The sequence below is a fragment of the Talpa europaea genome, assembly GCF_964194135.1.
Source record: "Talpa europaea genome assembly, chromosome: 7".
Classification (NCBI taxonomy): domain Eukaryota; kingdom Metazoa; phylum Chordata; class Mammalia; order Eulipotyphla; family Talpidae; genus Talpa; species Talpa europaea.
The window spans coordinates 101,998,070-102,018,324 of record NC_140074.1 but is presented as its reverse complement, the minus strand read 5'-3'; the positions used below and the strand labels follow the sequence as shown (position 1 = coordinate 102,018,324).

General features: G+C 37.9%; 1 protein-coding gene across 1 annotated transcript in view; it reads right to left on the bottom strand.

Moving 5' to 3' along the window:
* The window catches only part of MFSD14B (major facilitator superfamily domain containing 14B), a gene marked incomplete at its 3' end in the record, with an annotated part of 44,218 nt that overhangs the window by 19,565 nt on the left and 4,398 nt on the right, over positions 1–20,255 (bottom strand). The window contains exons 2-3 of the mRNA XM_084236457.1: positions 7,135–7,230; positions 2,978–3,040 (exon numbers count right to left, since the gene is read on the bottom strand). Of these exons, the coding sequence (XP_084092583.1) occupies positions 2,978–3,040; positions 7,135–7,230 (159 nt within the window). The remainder of the gene's footprint in view (positions 1–2,977; positions 3,041–7,134; positions 7,231–20,255) is intronic.

Here is a 20,255-nt window from a genome sequence, read left to right as displayed (position 1 = left end):
AAGACAGAACATCAGCTTGTTCAACCTCACTTGAGCAACTTAAACAACCCCGTCCACTAACCAGTCAGTGAATGACCACAAAACAATGTACTGATTTGAGGATTACAAATAAACTTTGACAGCAGATTTGCAAACATGAAATCTGAGAATAGTCTGAGACTAATCTGAGAAGTCAGGACTATCATACTAAGTTATCACTGCCCAAGTACTAGATAAACAAGATGTGCAGGAGTCCAAGGATGGATAGCCAAATCAACCACAATTAATCACAGTTCCTTAAGCACAATTAGTTTCCCAGTCCAAACTGGTGTTTAAGGTGGCATAATTAATTGGCCATTAATTCTGGCATTGCTTATAGGCTCTTCTAATTTGACAAAATACCTATTTAAGCTATTGTTCAATTAAATGCAATAAACTTTTTAAGCATCTAAAGAATGGACAAAGACAACTGAAGCAACCATGCATGAATTTTATACTTTACATAGTCATCATGAAAGTGTTAAGCATGTTTTTAACACAAAAAACTGAAGAATGCTTGACTAAATCAGTTGGGTTAATACTCTTAAAAAGTTTTAAAAATGAATAGTTTTTTGCTTTTTCAAATATAATTAATTTTACAGCTAAATTTGAGGGAGCAATGGCATCAGTGAAGAACAAAATACAGTCATTAAACTACTAAAAGTTTTCTTTTTTTTCATGAAACAACTCACTTTTTGTGACAAATTTCTGTTAATTTGGGATTCACTGCTTCCTAGTAAAAAATTTTACACTGACAGCTTTTGTAAAGAGTCAGCTTACATGCTTCTTTCCCCTTCTGAGATAGCAGTCATTCTCTTATGGTTTTACTTTGAGAGTGCTTTTACGTATTCATCCTTCTATTATAAACATTTTGCAAGTAATGGTTTATCATTTGTCTTTTAATTTTAATGATGGTGGTTTTAATTTACCAAACTTAAAACAGTGATGTAAATTTTTCAATTTTTCCTTTATGAATTCTTTTTCCAAAAAAAAAAAAAAAAAAAAAACCTTCCCCCAACCGTAAGGATGGTCACCAAGATTTCCTTTTAATAGTTTTAGATTTTCACATATCTTTCTAAGCAACATTTACTGAGTATTTAGTACATAAATGTATTGTGCTAATAGTTTTCACATATACTAGGTCATTTAATCCTCATAAACACGCTATAGAAGGTTCTTTTGGGGGGTTAAATTATATCACCAAGTTAACATAGTTAATAAGGTATGGAATAGGATTTTAAAGCCAAAGTAATCTGAAGCCATATTAACTCCATTGTACTCACATGTACAGTAAAATATCAACACAGCTGTGCTTAGCTGAGGGTTCTATCACCCATGAAACAACCAATTATTAAAGTACATAATCTTCACTGAAGTTCAACAAATTAAAGTTCAAAAACTGAGTAAGTCTTTGTTCATGCCCTTGAATCAACCAAATACCTTTGTTTTATGCTTTTTATCAGAGTAACACAGTGGCTACCCCTAGGTGCAACTGTGGCATGTCCCTCGGCTATGGGTGTAGACCTACTTGATTTTATTTTGTAGAATCAGACTAGACCACATTTTATTAACTACTCCACAGATATAAAATAGATAGAGTAACTTCCTCAGAATCTACTTTAAGGATAAATTTGTGTTATAGTTTATCAATGTGCTCTTTATTTTTTATTCTTTTTATCTATACTATTCATAAACTGGTGCTTAAATGACCATACACCGGATTTTTGATAATATACCTCTTCATCTCTGTAATTATCAAAAACTTCCTATCTCAATCTTTATTTAAATTTCAACATAAGGGGGGTGGGGGGCGGGAGGGGAAGGATTGGGGTCAGAATGGGGCGTTTGCAATTGTATGGGGGAATATAAAAATAAAATTTAATATTAAAAAAAAATAAATAAAATAAAAAATAAAAAATGCAAAAAAAAATAAAAACAAATAAAAACAAAAAAAATAAATTTCAACATAAACTGCAAAGCATAAATAATTCTTAAACTGTTGAAAAATACACTGGTTAACCAGAGGGAATAGGGAGAAGGAAATAGGGGACAGGACAGTGGCATGTGAGTTTTGGTGGAGGGTCAGAGAAGCATATGCACATATAGGAGTGTGAAAATGTACTCACCAATTATAACAATAGGTAAATGACTGCCAAAAATAAATAAATAGCCCCCTTTTAACAAAGAGGGGCAGGAACACAGCATTATATTTTAACCACTTATTCATAAGCTTTTCTAATAGATATCACATTAAAATTTAAACAATGAAGACTAAGTCAAGTGAGGATTCAGAAAGTAGAACACCAGCTGTGTCAAGAGACTACAAATTCAACTAAAGTCTATGGCAAAAAAACAAAAACAAAACTCCAAACAAAACAGTAACACTCATCCATTTTATTCTGTTGATAGGAAGAGCAGCTAAAGGTCCACATATGAACTGCTATATACATGTTAGTAGAAATGAAGTATTGCTGTTACTAGTAAACCATTTTATGACTTATGGATTTGAGTCAAAGTTTATTTTGACTTTGGTAATCCAGCTAAAAATTTACTTAGGTCTCCAAAACAAATAGTAACCAACTCCCTAAGTGTCATTTAAACTTCCAGAGTTACACTACCAAGGATTCTTGGCTTTAGATCATTGTGAACCACACAAAAAATGTTTTGTTTTGTTTTTTGTTTGTTTTTTTAAAAGATTTATTTATACAAGCACTGGGTACAGTCAGAAGTGTGGGAGGGTGAAAGAATTCACCAGAGCCAGAGCAGGGAGCAGAACAGGCAGACTGACGAAGTACACTGCTGAGGGGAGCAGCAGGCAGCAGGAGAGGTCTGCACACTATGTGGGACCCTTGCCTGGCAGCCAGGGATTGAACCGGCGCATAGAGGCTGCGGGTAGCTTCACAACCCAGCGCTCAACCGCTACGCCATCGGGGAGTCCCCACACAAAAAACGTTCTTACCTTTACACCTTGAATGAGACCATTCATGAGGAAAGTGTGTTGAGGAAATGTTTCATGCAGAACCTACAAAAGCAAACAAATGTCAAAATAATTAAAAAAACAAATTAAAAGGAAGACTTCTGCCTGTGGTACTGGCAGACTAGGTGAGATGATTCCTGTAATGAAAAGTTTTTAAAAATCAATAACACATGAAAAAAATTTCTGAAAAGCATGTAAAAATAACAAACAGTGAGGCCAAAATTTAAACAGGTCCAAAACCTAAAAGGTACGCCCAATTCTCAAACCCCTTATTCATAATGCTTTCATTACAAAAAAGCATTTGCAGCAAAATTAAATCATTGATTGGCTACTCACAAAACCACCAACAATTTTGAGCAATTACTGCAAAGGGTCATACAAACTCAAATATGGGCCTGCAACCCAGCTTCACGTCACCTTGGTAGTTAAGGAAATCCTAGCCTTAAATCTGGAGTATAATGGTTCCAAACTGGTAACTCCAAATGTCTAGTAGAAAAAAATGTTTGCAAATATGCAAGCATGCACATACACAATACATACACACTGCTACTTTTCTCCACTTCCACCTAGAAGTCCAGTGATATGACAAAAGAAATATGAAACTAAATTTATGGCATTCCTGGAAAACTACGAATAGCAAGATACTTTTGGACAATCTGTACAAATGAGAAGAGGAATAACAAAACCTAAGAGTTGAATAGACAGTAAGATATGAATGTGAAAAAGAAGATCTTCAAAGAAGTCAATTTTCCAAAATCCAGGAGAAAAAACACAGAAAACAAACTTGAACAGCCTAAGGAGTATAAAAAACATCCTAAGTGAATTGGTTATTAAAAGGTGACAAAATATGCTCCTGGTGATTTTGCTCTCAAAGTTGCTGACTCTTTATTTGCCCCTAAGATAACTTCTAGCATAATTCTATGAAATGGGACTTCTAGGGGTATATGCTTAAAAAAAAGTCTCTTCTGCCCTCACAAGCAAGGACCTAGATTGCAGAACTGAATGGGGTAGGACTCAAAAAGTAAAGTGGCATAAAGCTCTACAATCACATGATGAACTATGTTCTATTATAGAGGAAATCCCAGAGCACCCACACTTTCATAAATCAAGAGTACCAACCAGCAATAGTGTGTACATTCAGTTCTGAGGAACAGGGCTTTCTGCTAGGCTGGAGAACTATACTTGAGCTACTGGACATGTCTAGATTACAGGTGGCAAACTGATAATGCTATTTGCCTCACACTATACTTTTCAAAGTGAGTTAGTTGTCAATGTGTAAATTTCATGAAACTCCATATGCTTTTCTAGCTTCTAATAGGAACTTAGATTTCAAAACATGGGGTATGAATTGCCACATCACTGACTGACTGAGTAGAGTAGAAAGAACATGAATCCCAACTATAACACCAACTCATTCAATAAAACATTTAAGGAGAACCACTGTTTAAGGCACAAGAATATCACTCTCTTGACCATCTGTGATTATGCAAGTGCCTCTTTTTCTTTCTCCTTTTCCTAATAAACCTGTCCTTTTAAAATGTTAAAAAGAAAAACACACCAACCTATCTTATGTCCATAGATGCAAAGACACTAACAAAATACCAGTAAATCATATCCAGGGTCATAGCAAAATACATGTGTTATACTAGTTGAACAGGATTTATTCCAAGAACACAAGGGTGGTTTAACACTCAAAATCAATGTAACTAACCACATTAGCAGAATAAAGTGGGGGAATCTAATTATTAACTGATTGTATATAGAAACTTCACTTGATAAAATTTAATATCCACCCATGATAACAATCTAAGCAAAGCAGAAACAGAAGAGAACGTCCTTTCTCTGATAAACATTATGTACAAAAATAAGTTTAAAGCAAACATCGTATTTTGTGATCAATTTTAGATTGCTTTCCACCACAGGTCATCTGTAAGACAAGGATGCCCACTGTACTGGCTCATAGTCTTAAAAATAAAAGGAAAAGGAAAAGAAATAAAATTATGAAAGGACAGTAAAGAGTTAAAATTGTCACAAAAGATATGAATGTGGATAAAAGAATCTACAGATAAATTACTAGGATTAATAAGTGAATTTAGCAAAATCACTAGATAAAAGGTCAATACACAAAAACAAATTCTTATTTTATTCATCAGAAACAAAAAATTAATTAAACCTTTCAAATTCCATTCCTTACAACACCAAACACTGTCAAATACCTAGAAATAAATCTAGTGAAAAATGTCTGCACTGAGAAATATAAAATAATTTTCGGAGAAATTTCTAAAGACCAGGTAAAAGGAAGATAGATAATGTAAGGCACATCAGCCCCCAGTCCCTATTAAAATAAATTAATTAATTAAAATAAAAAGGAATCTGACAATCTGGTATAGTATCAAAAATCCAAGGATTTCAACTGTTTGAGAGAAGGCTTTAGAATTTCTGACAGGGCATCAAAAACAATAAAATGGTCTTCAGGGATCTCCCCTGTGGCGCAGAGGGTTGTGTGCAGCACTGTGAAGCTGTCTGAAGCCTCTGCAGCGCAGATTTGATTCCTGGCCAGCTAGGGAGATACCCACATGGCAGGATGGACCTCTCCTGTCTCGCCTGCTGCTCCCCTCAGAAGTGTGTTTCAGTCAGTCTGCCTGTTCTGCTCCCCTCTCTGTCTCTGGTGAATTCTCTCACCTCCCCCCCCACCACGCCTCTGGCCTAGACCCCAGTTCTTGTATAAATAAAAAAAATAAATCTTTAAAAAAAATTAAATAAAATGGTCTTCATTTCAATGTGAATTCTTGCCAAATAAAGAATAATGACAGGATTGCTTCTATACTGAGAAAATGGCTTAACTTCTATAACAGATTATAGGCAATTGGTTGTATCAGAAAAATACTGTTTTGAAACTCTTAACTTTATAACCTAATGAAGCTGGGGGTGGAGGGAAGTAGTGAACTAGCGTCAAAGATAAAAATAACACATGTTCCTTAAAACAAGTGTCCTGGTGTGTCTATCTGCATACTAAAAAAGTCTTGGAGAAGCACTCACTCAAGGACACAGATGTATGTGCCCACATATACTTGTTATAAGAAAATATTTACTGAGTACCACTGTGTTCCAGGCAGCCCTACAAAGAAATGGCTGTAGGTAAGCCACCAAAAATGGAAAATTGGACCTTTTTTTTTTGAAGATTTACTTATGCATATAAGAATTGGGGTACAGGTCAGAGGTGTGTGTGTGTGTGTGTGTGTGGGGGTGAGAGAATTCACCAGAGATAGAGTGGGAGCAGAACAGGTGGACTGACTGAATCACACTGCTGAGGGGAGCAGTGGGCAAGACAGGAGAGGTCTGCTGTGCCATGTGGGTCATCTCCCTGGCCGGGGATCGAACTCGTGTTGCAGTAGTTGTGGAAAGTTTCATAGTGCTGAGGCTTAATCCCTTGCGTCACCAGGGAAGCCCAAATTTGGACATTCTTAATCACCACTTTCATTGTACAAGGTACTCACCAACCTCCCACTTACTATATTCTTTTAAAGATTTATTTATTTATTTATACAAGCACTGGATACAGTCAGAAGCGTGGGAGGGTGAGAGAACTCACCAGAGCCAGAGCGGGGAACAGAACAGACAGACTGACAAAATACACTGCTGAGGGGAGCAGCGAGCGTGGCAGGAGAGGTCTGTGCACCATGTGGGACCCTTGCCGGCGCCTGGGGATCGAACCAGCGCTGCAGAGGCTGCGGGCAGCTTCGCAGCCCAATGCTCAACCGCTGTGCCACCAAGGGAGGCCCTCACTTACTATATTCTTAAGCCCAAGGCCATTACTTCTATAAAAAGCAAGTTACAAACTAAAGTTTTATGATAATTTCCTCTAGGACATCTTAATCTACCTAAACATATAGTTCATTCACATCACTCCCAAGATTCTGGTTCAGTGGGAATGTCTTCCTACCCATGAATACTTAAGAAACAGCCCAGATATTCTGTTGCAGATAACATATACTATACATTGTGGAAAACACCACAATGGAATAAGCTGTCTTAAATGGCTGACAAGAATTTTGCTCAAACACAAAGTCCCAGGGGTATATGTTTAAAAAACGTCTCTTCTGCCCTCACAAGCAAGGACCTAGATTGGCAATACTTACAGTTAACATTGGAGTTGTCAACAGACCCCATGCAAAGAATTCAAGAAAGATGACAATGGCAGCATGGTATACACTTGGTCTCCCAAAGCCTTGTACCTAAAAAAGAAAGTGATTATGAAAAACTGCAAACGTGTAAGAAATTTATTATCTTAAAGGGTATCAAATGCACCCGTACACACCCCTGCCCCCCCCATGTAAAAAAAATCAACTTAGGAATTATCAATATTATTTAAGAGAAAAACTTCGTTGTGTGGTATCTGTGATCCCTCTATCTTCCTTAATCATGGAAAATGCCAATATTATAGACTTTCTATTTGTTCTATCAATGCAAATCACTGGAGTTTTGGTAGAAAACCAACTGGGCCTTCAAGAGACTGGAAGTTCCTCCTGTCAATTCTCTCTTAGTGATTATGTGCTCCTTAGCAACTTGGCCTCTCTAAGCCTAATAAGTTCCCTAGCTGCACAATGAGAGGGGGTTGGCCTGTGGGGTATATGCTCAAAAGTTTCAGGGGGCAGCACAGATGGTTTAAATAATGGAGTTTGGAGGAAGAAATATAAATAAGGACTAAGTCAAATCTGAAAATACATGTCATGCCTACGTGTCAAAATCCAACTTTCAGTTTCTGTTTTAAGACTACCTTTTCTAGTTTCCTGAAGTTCGTGACTTCTGGATATGATATCTAAAGTTCCCCTTTACTTAATGTTCTTTGATTCTGTGACAATGCTTATTACAAGATCAGGTGCTTTGCTAGCACTTGGCAGTAACTGGAAGTGATACTTACAAAATTTTGTATAAAACTTACACTATTGTTATAGTTACATTTTTAAAGCTTCAAAAGATAAAATTGCATCTGTGCGCACTTTTACTACAATCTAATCATGAAGACCTGATCATACAAATCCAAACTGCTGGATTCTGCAAGAAACTGTCTTCTTAAAAGTGCCAATGTCTTAAAAGACAAAGGGAGGTAGATGCATACAGATTAAAGGAGATTAGAGCCAGGACAACCAAATGGGTGATCCTAAACTGGATTCCAGAGGAAAAGGGGATAAGAGGAAAAAAATCTGATAATGGACTAAATGTTAGATAATCATATGTCATTACTGTTAAATTTCGTGTGTGTGTTTGTGTATTAGATCTGGGGTGTAGGCTAGAGGTGCAGGGGAGTGAGAGGATTCACCAGAGACAGAGTGGGACACAGAACAGGAAAATCTACTGAAATACACTCCCAAGGGTAGCTAGTGGGTGAGACTGGAGAGCTGCACCATGTGTGGGTTAGCTCCCTGGTGGGGGATTGAACTCAGGCCGTAGGGTGATAGCATTGAGACTTAACCACTAGGCCACCAGGGAGTCCTTCTTGGATGTTCTTGATGCATCCCACTTATTGCCAAATGGGTTGGAAAAAAAATTGATAAATTTTTGATGAAATAAAGCAAATGTCACAAAATGTTAATTGTTGAATTTAGATGAAGGGAATATGACTATTCATTTTACTATTCTTTTAAATTTTTCAAATAGAGCCAAAAACAATTGTTATTTATAATAACATTTATAATGCAAACTGCAAATACCTAGATTATTTGCAAGATCTATTAAGCACTATTTTAACAGTTTTTAAGCACTGTTAAATAAGGTATCTGCAAAACAAAAGCACTTTACAAAATTTAAATTAAGTAAAAAAAAAATCAGAGCCTTAATACAGCACAAATCTTTTGCTTTTTTAAGATTTATTTATGCACACAAGAACTGGGGTACAGGCCAGAGGTGTAGGGTGTGAGAGGATTCACCAGAGACGGAGTGGGGAACAGAACAGGTGGACTGACTGAAATACACTGCTGAGGGGAGCAACAGATGAGACAGGAGAGGTCTGCTGTGCCATGTGGGTCACCTCCCTGGCTGGGGATCGAACTCGTGCTACAGTGGCTGTGGATAACTTCACAGTGCTGTGTCTTAACCTCTTGGGCCACCAGGGAGGCCCTACAACACAACTTTTAATAGCACCAGTTTTCACTACCAAAGGTGAATGGAAATGGTAGGAAGTATTTGGCCTCTGCTCATGACTAAGACTTCCCAGACCCTTCATTATTAGTTTTTCCAGCTGCTGGCACCAGAAACCTTGCTACCATCTCTGACTCCTCTGTCCCTTCTTGATCCTTTACTAGCTCTTGACTAGATTACAGAGCAGCTTTCCACCTTTGCCCTATCACCCACAGAACATCAGCCAGAATGACCAGCTTAAATATAAATCAGGTTACGTTATTCTTTACCACCTTCTCAGCTCCCGTATTATTCTACTACACACCTTTCTAACAAACTTTATGATTTATTTTTGTTCATTGCCTATCTCACCTGGAAAGGGAATGTAAACACCAAGAAGGAAAAAAATTTAGTCTGTTTTTGTTCAATGATGTATCACAAACAGCCCTTCTCTCACACCACTGTAACAAGAACACCTCTTGAGACTAGTATCTTTTCTTGGGTCCTTTACACAACAAAACCCAGACCATAGGAAAAATTTTGAAACAAGTGACCCAGTTTTTTCAACAAAAAGATTGCACAAAGAAAACAGAAAGGAAGGATATGTTGCATATAGATTAAAAGAAATTTAAGAAATATTAACCAAAAGCAGTGTACAGACTTTAGGTTTTGTTGAAACCAATCATGGAAATTGAAAACGGACTGGGTATTAGATGATACTAACGAATTATGCTTGTATTAATGGTACTGAAGTGTGATTTTTTTCCCCCCCAAAGTCTGTATTTCTTAAAGATACATGTAATGTATTTATGAAATGAGGTGATGTCTGAAATGTTTAAGCATTTATAGCAAAACAAAAACAAAAAAGTGGCAGCAAAAATAAATTTAAGAAAGTAAATAGTCTACCTGCATTTACTAATATTTTTCTTTTGTTGTCTGTTCTTTTTGGTGTTTTTGCCAGAAATCATTGCCAAATCCAGTGTTATGAAGCTGTATTACCTCTGTGGCAAAGTAACTGCTTCCAAATAATGGGTGAATATGACAACAAACAGCCTAACTATCCTCTGGAATAATTCATTTTATTCACTGAACATGATGCATATAAGATTCTCTACAAATGCTGAGAATAGCTCACAGTAGAAAGCATAGGAGGGCTACTCTACTTTCTGCGATTTCTGTGATTTTGTGCTCTTTCCTAAGCAATGAAGCTCTATTTATGGAGACCATTGGGAGAGAGATCCATGTGACTACAATGCTAATTAAATATGTAAAAAGACACATTAGTTTGTGGGCATGTATCTTTATGTTATTTTTAACATCCTGCCAAAAAAGACAACCCATCTTTTCATTCACATAATATGTTTAGATATATCAATTAAAAGTTGTTTGAATTAGCAAACATCTCTTCTACATCTGACTCACTAGCTCTATATAAATTACTTTCATTAAGGTATCTTTCATTCCTATCCAAAAACAACAACAGAGGAGACAAATGAAGCACTGATAAGCAGGCCTTGGAACAGTGGGAACTTTGTGTGGGCAACTGAAATAAGGTGATAAAAATAAATCTGCCCTCCTTCTATTCTTCCTAAACTCTTGGTGGCTGATCAAAAAAGTATCATAGGTTTTGCCTTAAAATTATCTGGGCCAAATTTATCAAATTATTTCCAGCTGAGGTGTTTTTTTTAAAAAAAGATTTATTTATTTATTTATACAAGCACTGGGTACAGTCAGAAGCGCGGGAGGGTGAGAGAATTCACCAGAGCCAGAGCAGGGAACAGAACAGGCAGACTAACGAAATACACTGCTGAGGGGAGCAGTGGGCGGCAGGAGAGGTCTGCGCGCCTCCAGCTGAGGTTTATACAGGACAGCTTCTCTGGATCAGTTCAATGTCTCCCTTCTCCATTTTGTCCCTAAATCAGTATGGAACATCTTGCGATATCTAGAAGTAGAGGACAAAAAGTGTGTTGGAGATATCTTTACAAACTCACATTGCCATCTCCCCCATGGAGCACTGCAATGGTCTCTTCACTCTACCCTGACTACTCTTCCTGCATTCTCCTATTCTTTCTTGACTCAGTGACTAGTCTGAACTACAAATCTCATCCATCACTCCTGAGGAAGAATGCAGAAAATGAGCTAAAAATTTTGCTCATTCATGTACACACAACCATTCTGCAACATGACTATGCTGCCAATTTCAACAAAATGTTTCTCTACTTCCTGGATCTGGGCTGGCTTAACAACTTGCCCTAATCAACAGCTGTCTGGGGAAGTGGCTACATTGGCTAAGACAGTGTGGATAAATATTCTAGTAGCAAATGATGACCCCAGACAAATCAGTTAGCAATCATTACCAGCTGCCTGAAATAGGAGCATGGTCATCTTAGATTACTCCACCCCTATGGAGCCTCCTGATACCTGTAGAAGCATGAGTAATTCTAAGTAAATTCACCAAACCACCTTAGCTGACTCTACCTCCAAACTACTAACCTAGAGGTAGCAGAACTGTAGAACCTGTAATAAATGGTGGTTGTTTTAAGCCACTTTCTTTCTTTAAAAAAAAAAATATATTTATGCAAACAAGAACTGAGGTGTAGGCCAGAGGTGCGGGGAAGTGAGAGGATTTACCAGAGTGGGGAGCAGATCAAGTGATCAAACTTCTGTGCAGTGGCTGGAGATAGCTTGATAGTGCTGAGACTTTAACCCCTGCACTGAGACTTTAACCTGGCGCCACAGGGAGGCCCCAAGCAACAAAGTTTCTTATGTAGCAATTATTAACTCTCACTGCCCTCATAGTTAAATTAAGCTCTTTTTTTTTTTAATATTTATTTATACCAGAACCAGGGTACAGGCCAGATGCATGGGAGGGTGAGAAGATTCACCAGAGACAAAGCGGGGAACAGAACAGGCAGACTGATGAAATACACTGCTGAGGGGAGCACCAGGAGAGACAGGAGAGGTCTGCCGCCATGTGGGATTCTCGTCAGCTGGCAGGGATCGAACATGCACTGCAGAGGCTGCTGACAGCTTCACAGCGCGGCGCTCAACTGCTTGCGCCACCAGAGAGGCCCTAAATTAAGCTCTTAATACTTTATAAGGTCCCTTTTGCAGTTCTCCTATCTTAGTTTTCGGTCCGCATATAACTAAATATGTGATATTAAGGAATATTCATATAAATATCATCTTTTACCATTTTATATATTTATTTAAAAAAGATTTTATTCATTTATTTACACAGGAACCGGGGTACAGACCAGATATGCAGGAGGGTGAGAGGATTCACCAGAGATAGAGCGGACAACAGAACAGGCAGACTGACGAAATACACTGCTGAGGGGAGCAGTGGGTGTGACAGGACAGGTCTGCCGCGCCATGTGGGACCCTTGCTGGCCAGGATCAAACCGGTGCTGCAGAGGCTGCGGACACCTTCACAGTGCTGTGCTCAACTGCCTGCGCCACCAGGGGAGGCCCCCATTTTAAAGAACACAAAGATAAGTGTTATAGACACTAGTAGTCAGAAAGTCTAAAATAATCATTAAAAAGAGCAAATTTGCTTACTCCTAATACCTGATTTCAAATCACACTACAAAGCTAATCAAATCAATGTGGTCCTGGCATAAAGAGGGACACGCACACCAATGCAATATAATGAAATTCAGAAATAAACACTCACATAATGGTCAAATGACTTGTAACAAGGATGCTAAAACCATTCAACGGAGAAAGGACAGTCTCTTCCATCAACTGGTATTTAGAAAACCGGATATCCATAGCAAAAGAATGAGACTGAACTTCTTACCTTTTTATACCATGTACAAAAATAACTCAAATTGGACCAAAGTTCTGAGCAGAAGCACTAAAACTGTAAAACTCTTAGAAGACAATATAGGGGAAAAGCTTCATGACACTGGATTTGGCAATGGTTTTTGGCAAAGATACCAAAAAGAACAGACAATAAAAGAAAAAAATAAATTGGACTTGCACAAACGTTTTTCATTTTGCTCATCACATGCGTGAAAAGGCAATCCGTAAGATGGGAGCAATAACTGCAAGTCACATATCTGATAAAGGATTAACAGGCAGAATACAAAAAAATTCCTACAACTCAACAATTACAAAAAATGGGTAAAGGAGAAAGACATGAAGATGTTCCACATCACTAATCATTAAAGAAATGCAAATTAAAACCATGATGAGATTATTACTTCGTGTGGTCTCTTTATGCCAGGACCACATTCGCCTATTAGGACAGCTGTGATTAAAAATAAAACATAAAAACCAGAAAATACCAAGTGTGAGCAGGGATGCAGAGAAACTGGAGCTCTCGTGCACTACTGGTCGGAATGTAAAATGGTGCAGTCACTATGGAAAACAGTATAGTTTAGCTGTTCCTCAAAATATTAAAAATAAAATTATCCAGTGATCCAGAAATACCAATTCTGGATATATATCCAAAAGAATTTAAAGCAGAGTCTCAAAGAGATTTGTGCACTCAGGTTCATAAAGCATTACTGACAACAGTAGGAAGGTGAAGACACCAGCTGTATCAGCAGATAGAATTAGTCAGTCTAAAAAAAAAAATAGCTGTGATGAGTAGGAGGGCCACTGCGGTGAGCCTTGAAAAAAAAAAAATAAAGAAAACTCTGACACATGCTACAACATGGATAAACCTTGAAGACATTTGTCTAAGTAAAATAAGCCAGTCAAAAAAGACCAGATCCTGTATGATTCATTCACATGAGGTCAAATTCATAGAAACAGAAAGTAGAAGGGTGGCTGCCAGGGGTTTGGAGGGAAAGGAAAATGGAAACTGTTTAATGGATACAGAAATCAGTTTGGGATGACCAATTCTGGAGATGAACAAAGGAAGGTAACAGTTACATAACAATGTTAATGTGCTTAATGTCACTAACTGAACACTTAAAAATGGGTAAAATGTTAAAATTATGATTTATAATAAAAAAGGAAAGTAGTCAAAAACCTAAAAGTAAGGCCACTTAGTTTAGATACAACACTAGAGTCACTGTCCATGCATGAAAACGTTGGTATGCTTGACTTCATTAAAGTAAGACTTGGGCTCTGTGAAAGAGGGCCGCTGAGAATGAAAAGACAAGATAAGACTGGAAGAACATATTTACAAAACTCTTATCTGATGAGAAACTTGAACCGAGAATACATAAAGAATCTTATAACTCCCTAATAAAATAAATAACACAATTAAAATGTGGGTAAAGATTATCAGGGATGAACCCTTGAAACCTTATATAATGTTATAATGCAATATTATTTGAATATGTACATGTGGCCAACAAGCACATGGACATAAATTCAACATCATAAGCTATCAAAGAAATGTAAGTCAAAATCATAGTGAGATACCACACCCACTAGAATGGATATAAGTAAAATGATAACTAGAGTTAGGATTTAGAGAACCAGAAGTTCTCATACATTGTTGTGGGAATACAAAATGGTAGTCACTGTGGAAAAGTTTCTCAGTTCCTCAAAATGTTAAATAGTTACCACATAACCACAAAATTCTACAATATCTAAGACAAAAAAAAAAAATCTATTCAAACAAAAACTTTTGCACGAATGTTCATAACCAACTGTAGAAGGAACACAACCACGGTTGCAAAACCACATAAATATACTAAAAACTAAATTCTATACTTTGAAACAGTGTATTTAATGATATGTGAATATAACGCAATAAAAATGCAAGAGTAGTAAAAAAAAAAGTGAGAAAGATGTAGAGAGGCTGACAGACTCTTTGTCACTGGACATTGTGGACTGTGTGTAAAGTCTGGAACTATGTAAATAATGCTGAAAATAGAAGGAATTGGTCTTTGAAGACACTGTTTAACTGCTAAATCAACCAGTCCTAACCCGGTAGTGATGGTAGGGTGCAGATTTGAATAGACTCCTTGCCAAAAGTGATGCTCATTATTCGAATGTTAGTAGCAAAAACAATTTTACTGCTTATTTCTCCAGATGAAATAACTTTTCCACAAACATAAAAATTTCCTCAGCACTATATATATTAAGTACTGAATAAATTTTATATATTTATCATGGATACACTATTCATTAAATATTTATAAAATAACTGCATTTCACTAAACTTTTTAAACTCAACAGTTTACTGACCACCACCTAACTTAAGGCAAACTAAGCTGCCAAGAGCTAATTCTGTAAATATTCCCATATCTATCAACATTCTTTAAGAATGAAAACATGCAACTCCAAGTGATGAATTCATTCAACACACACGTGTTAAACACTACAACATGTCAGATGCTGGGGATAATGGAAGCAAAAAAAAAAAAAGTAACTATACCTACTCCCATTCCATGAAATGCAAAATTAGAAATGGAGGTAAACTGTCTGAAGGACAAGGACACAGGTAAGACCAGTCTCTTACAAAGGATCCTGAGCTATACCCAGGCAAAAGTGATCTATAACAGCAGCAGAACCACCAGCAAAAGACCTTGTGCCAAGCCCTAATCAAAACTCATTACAGGTGGGCCTCCCTGGTGGCGCAGCGGTTGAGCGCTGGGTTGCGAAGCTGCCCGCGGCCTCTGCGGCACCGGTTCGATCCCCGGCTGCTCCCCGGCCACCGGAGGAGGGTCCCACATGGCGCGCAGACCTCTCCTGCCGCCCGCTGCTCCCCTCAGCAGTGTGCTTCGGTCCTTCTGCCTGCTCTGCTCCCCGCTCTGGCTCTGGTGAATTCTCTCACCCTCCCGCACTTCTGACTGTACCCAGTGCATGTATAAACAAAAACAAACAAACAAACAAATAAATAAATAAAACATGCCTCTATTAAAAAAAAAAATCAGTGCTTTAAAAAAAAACAAAAACTCATTACAGGTAAGTACTAGCATCTTAACGTACTACAATCTTTTGAGATAGTTAACTATTACCCCTGTATTAGAGATGACAAAACTCAGATGCAGAGAATTTATGTAGCTTGCCTAATTCACACAATAGGTGCCACATCTCCAAAGTGTGTCCTACTAATCACTCTATCACCTACACTGCCTTTCTTAGAAAGACCAAATTTCTTCATCAATAGAATCAGGACATACATATGGCAGGTAGCCTCAACTGCAGCAACTTGAGTAAGAGGTACAGGAGTCAAATGTACATAGTTCCTCCAGCAAAGTACAGTGCAGACCTTAACTAACCCACTCAGCCTTTTCCCCACACTAAGTAGTCTGACCTAGCTGGTGTATATTTAGGCAAAAGGACAATGTCCACCAACCCATTCACCTGCTTTCTCAACATGACCTGAGAAGTTCAGAACAAAAAGTATATTTGTCCTTTGTCATTTAGGTCATTTGTTGTCAACTAGAAGATCAAGTTAAAAGCGACTTGCAGTTGTCAAGTACTTGATCCCCAACTCAAAGATCATACTACCCAATAAGTATCAGTAACTTGCCAACAAGGAAGCAAATGGGAGAAAGGCTTTAATTTTTCTGGGATGTAGTATATGGCTGCACTTCCCACCTCAGCCTGTTCTCCAATTCCACAGATGTGGCCAAGCAGGAGTCCAGAGATTAAAGGACAACATAACTATCAATACTTCAGTTTGGGTGACTCAGCAGCTTTTCATAAGATGAAATATTTTTTAAAGGGGAGGCGGGCATATTAATAGTCTCACATAAAAGATGCTATAGGTTCTTATCAGGTAAACTCTAGATGCCTTATTTGTGAGTAAACAGTAAAATGATCACTGTGTAATCTTAAAACTGAAGTTAGAAATAAAAGAAATGCCCTTAGTACACTGTAATCTTTCAGATCAAGTGAAGATCCTGAGGCAGACAGCATACATTTAAGAACAGCTATTGTATTCCATTGTGTAAATATACCATCTTCTTAATCCACTTATTTGTCCTTGGGCAGTGGGGTTGTTTCCGTAACTTGGCTATTGCATCTAGTGCTGCAATGAACATAGGAGTATAGATAACCCTTTGAATTAGTGTTTTTTGCATTCTTCCAGTAGGTATATTTAAGGGTGTAGAATCAAGGCTACCAGAGTAGCAGGGAGCAGTAAAGGGTGGAAGAGGCCCAAAGGACAATGGTGGAGGATTATAGGTGTCTGAGTGGTATGTGTGTGGTAACGTACACACAGAAGAGTTGTGAATCTCTGAAACATAAACAGTGTTTTAAACCAATGTTATATCAAGACAAATAAACAGAGTAACCAACAACAAAAACAAAAATATGTTGTAGTCTTCCTCTTAGGCAGTCTAAGGTGGTCTAAAAGTAGCAGAACTATACAGTTAAGTGACTATACAAAGCAACTGTATGTACACTCTTAATGCTGAAAACAGGAAGTCACCAGTGGTAAGGACTAATAACTATTATTTGTATCAGAAGAGCTAAATATCAGCATTCCTAGTGATGTAGGTTTAGAGCCTCTGTTTTTCCCACCCTTTAATCTCCTTCTTAATCTTCTCTATTATCAGTTGACACCAATACAATAATTCCAGTCTCTTTCCACCTACATCTCTCCCAAGCTCCTACAAAAGAATACGTTCAAGCACCTTCTGGGCAAGTCATGTGAGCATTCCCAAAATCAACACAATCAAGGCATTTAAGAGTATATATATTCCAAAACTTGAATGTATAGGTATGCATGCCTACACTAGACAAAAATCAAAGCAGTTATATGTATACATTCACATATGGAATCAGCACATGGCCCTGGACACACAAATTAGGAAATCCCTTTTCTCACTTTCTTAAACCAAGATTACAAAATCTCCAATGAGTTCAGAAATGGATTTCTTAACAGTTTCAACTGTCATCTCTGAATGAAAAAAAAAATTGACAAATATCTTTCCATATGACCTCTCAGCTACTTCAAGAATGCCTAGAAAATAATTTAAAAGGTCAGACAATACCTTCAACTCAAGTTGTGGAAAGCATCTTCTATACACTGTTGCTCCTTCCGTTGTTAGACTGAGTAAACATTCATCTCACAAACCAGATACTTTTAAGTGTAAAAAAGGGGCTCTGCTCAGAATTGGGCTTAGGGGCCTCCCTGGTGGCGCTGGGGTTAAAGAGGCTATCAAACTATAGCCTGCCACTGCAGCAGAGTCTGATTCCCCAGCTAGCCAGCCAGAGAAGTGACCCACACATGGCACAGCAGACCTCTCCTGTCTTGCCTACTGCTCCCCTTAGCAGTGTATTTCAGGGGATCTACCTGTTCTGCTCCCCACTGTCTCTGGTGAATCCTCTCACCCCCTGCACCTCTAGCTTACACCCCTGTTCTTGTATGCATAAATAAATCTTTTTTAAAAAAAGAATTTGGCTTAGACAACAGGCTTAAACAAACATCTGATCACTCTAAGAATGTCCATGGAGGAAAAAATTCTCTAACAGCTAGAACCTAAGTTCTATTCTGGCTCTGCTTTAAACATTTTTGGGGGCTTTAGTGCTTTCATATATAAACTGAGAAAACTAAAACTGGATACTGGTCCCTCCTGCATATACATCTGCAAAGGAGCAGGATCAAGCTCACACAGGAAAGGGAGATTCTCAGACTGTCAGTGAGATGGGAGGGGTAGTTAGAAAGGAGGAAAGAACTTGAGGTTGCCTGCACTCTCAGAACAGGAAGTCTGTGAGATACCCACAAGTGTGCAACTTCCAGTATTTATATTTCTTTCCATTAGTCTTTAAATATATTCAATGGAAAAATGAATAAATACAAATATAGAAGCACACAAGAAGTTAAAATACTCTAAAAATCAACTCCAGAAATGATCATTAGTACCTGCAAGGTATAAATTCTTGCAGATATTTTCCAACGCAAGTCTAAAAATGTATTTTTAATGTGATGATACTTCTGTGCAGTCTTATTTTCACATGACACATATTTTCCATAACCATATCAACAGGTGCTTCATTTTAAAGAATAGTTTAATACCCCATTGCATGGAAGCATCACAACTGTTTCATCAGATCCCTTTTAATTTAGTCAATCTTCTGTAATTACATGATCAATGCATAATACACATCCTGAAATATACCTGTATGGTTTTGTACAGTGTCTTAGAATAATTTCCTTGAAGTGGGATTGCCAGGTCAAAAGATACAAGGTTTTAAAAAAGTGTACACTAACTATTTGGCCTCCATGTAGGTGTACTACCTACAGACTATTTCATAAAAGAATGGTAATTTAAGATTGACGATTTCTCTAAATCAGTACTCAAAGTTCCTAATACTTAATAAAGGTCATATCTCACCATGCATTATCTTATGATTATTTCATGGCCATGACACTCACATGTGTCAGAGGCTGCAATGCAACACATAAAGCCACTATTTTTCTTTTTCTTTTTTTTTTTTTTTAAGATTTGTTTATTTATTTATTTATACAAGCACTGGGGGTACAGTCAGAAGTGTGGGAGGGTGAGAGAATTCACCAGAGCCAGAGCGGGGAGCAGAGCAGGTAGAAGGACTGAAATACACTGCTGAGGGGAGCAGCGGGCGGCAGGAGAGGTCTGCGCGCCATGTGGGACCCTCCTCCGGTGACCGGGGAGCAGCCGGGGATCGAACCGGCGCTGCAGAGGCTGCGGGCAGCTTCGCAACCCAGCGCTCAACCGCTGCACCACGGGGGAGACCCAAGCCACTATTTTTCTTCAGGGAACATCCTATCATCTTGTTACTGATCCCATAGAATTTTTTTCTTTTACCACATCACAGGATAAAAACAATGCTTGTCTTGTTTGCTTGCAAAGAAACAGAGACTTTCATTTAAGTACTTCTTAGAACAGTCTACAAAAACTACTCATATGTAAAATTCATAATATCAAGGGCACGTCTGAAATTTTCAAATAGGAGGAATCAGTCAGATGCATAATAATTGTTTATCAAAAAGCAGATTATCCACCGATTTCTACAATTTTCTTCAGATCTCTTGTCAATTTTATAATCGACAGTTCTGGGCAGTGGAGCTAACTCTGTAATTGCACAAGTGTAAAAGCAAAACAAAGCTCGGGTCACTAGGAGTCTCTTCTCTTCCTCAATCGTGGACAGTGAAAAGAGAAGTGACTACATAGGCAATTCCATAAGGTGAGGAACTGGGCTGCCAAATTAAAATTAGTTTAGTACACAGAGATGAGGAGTCTCC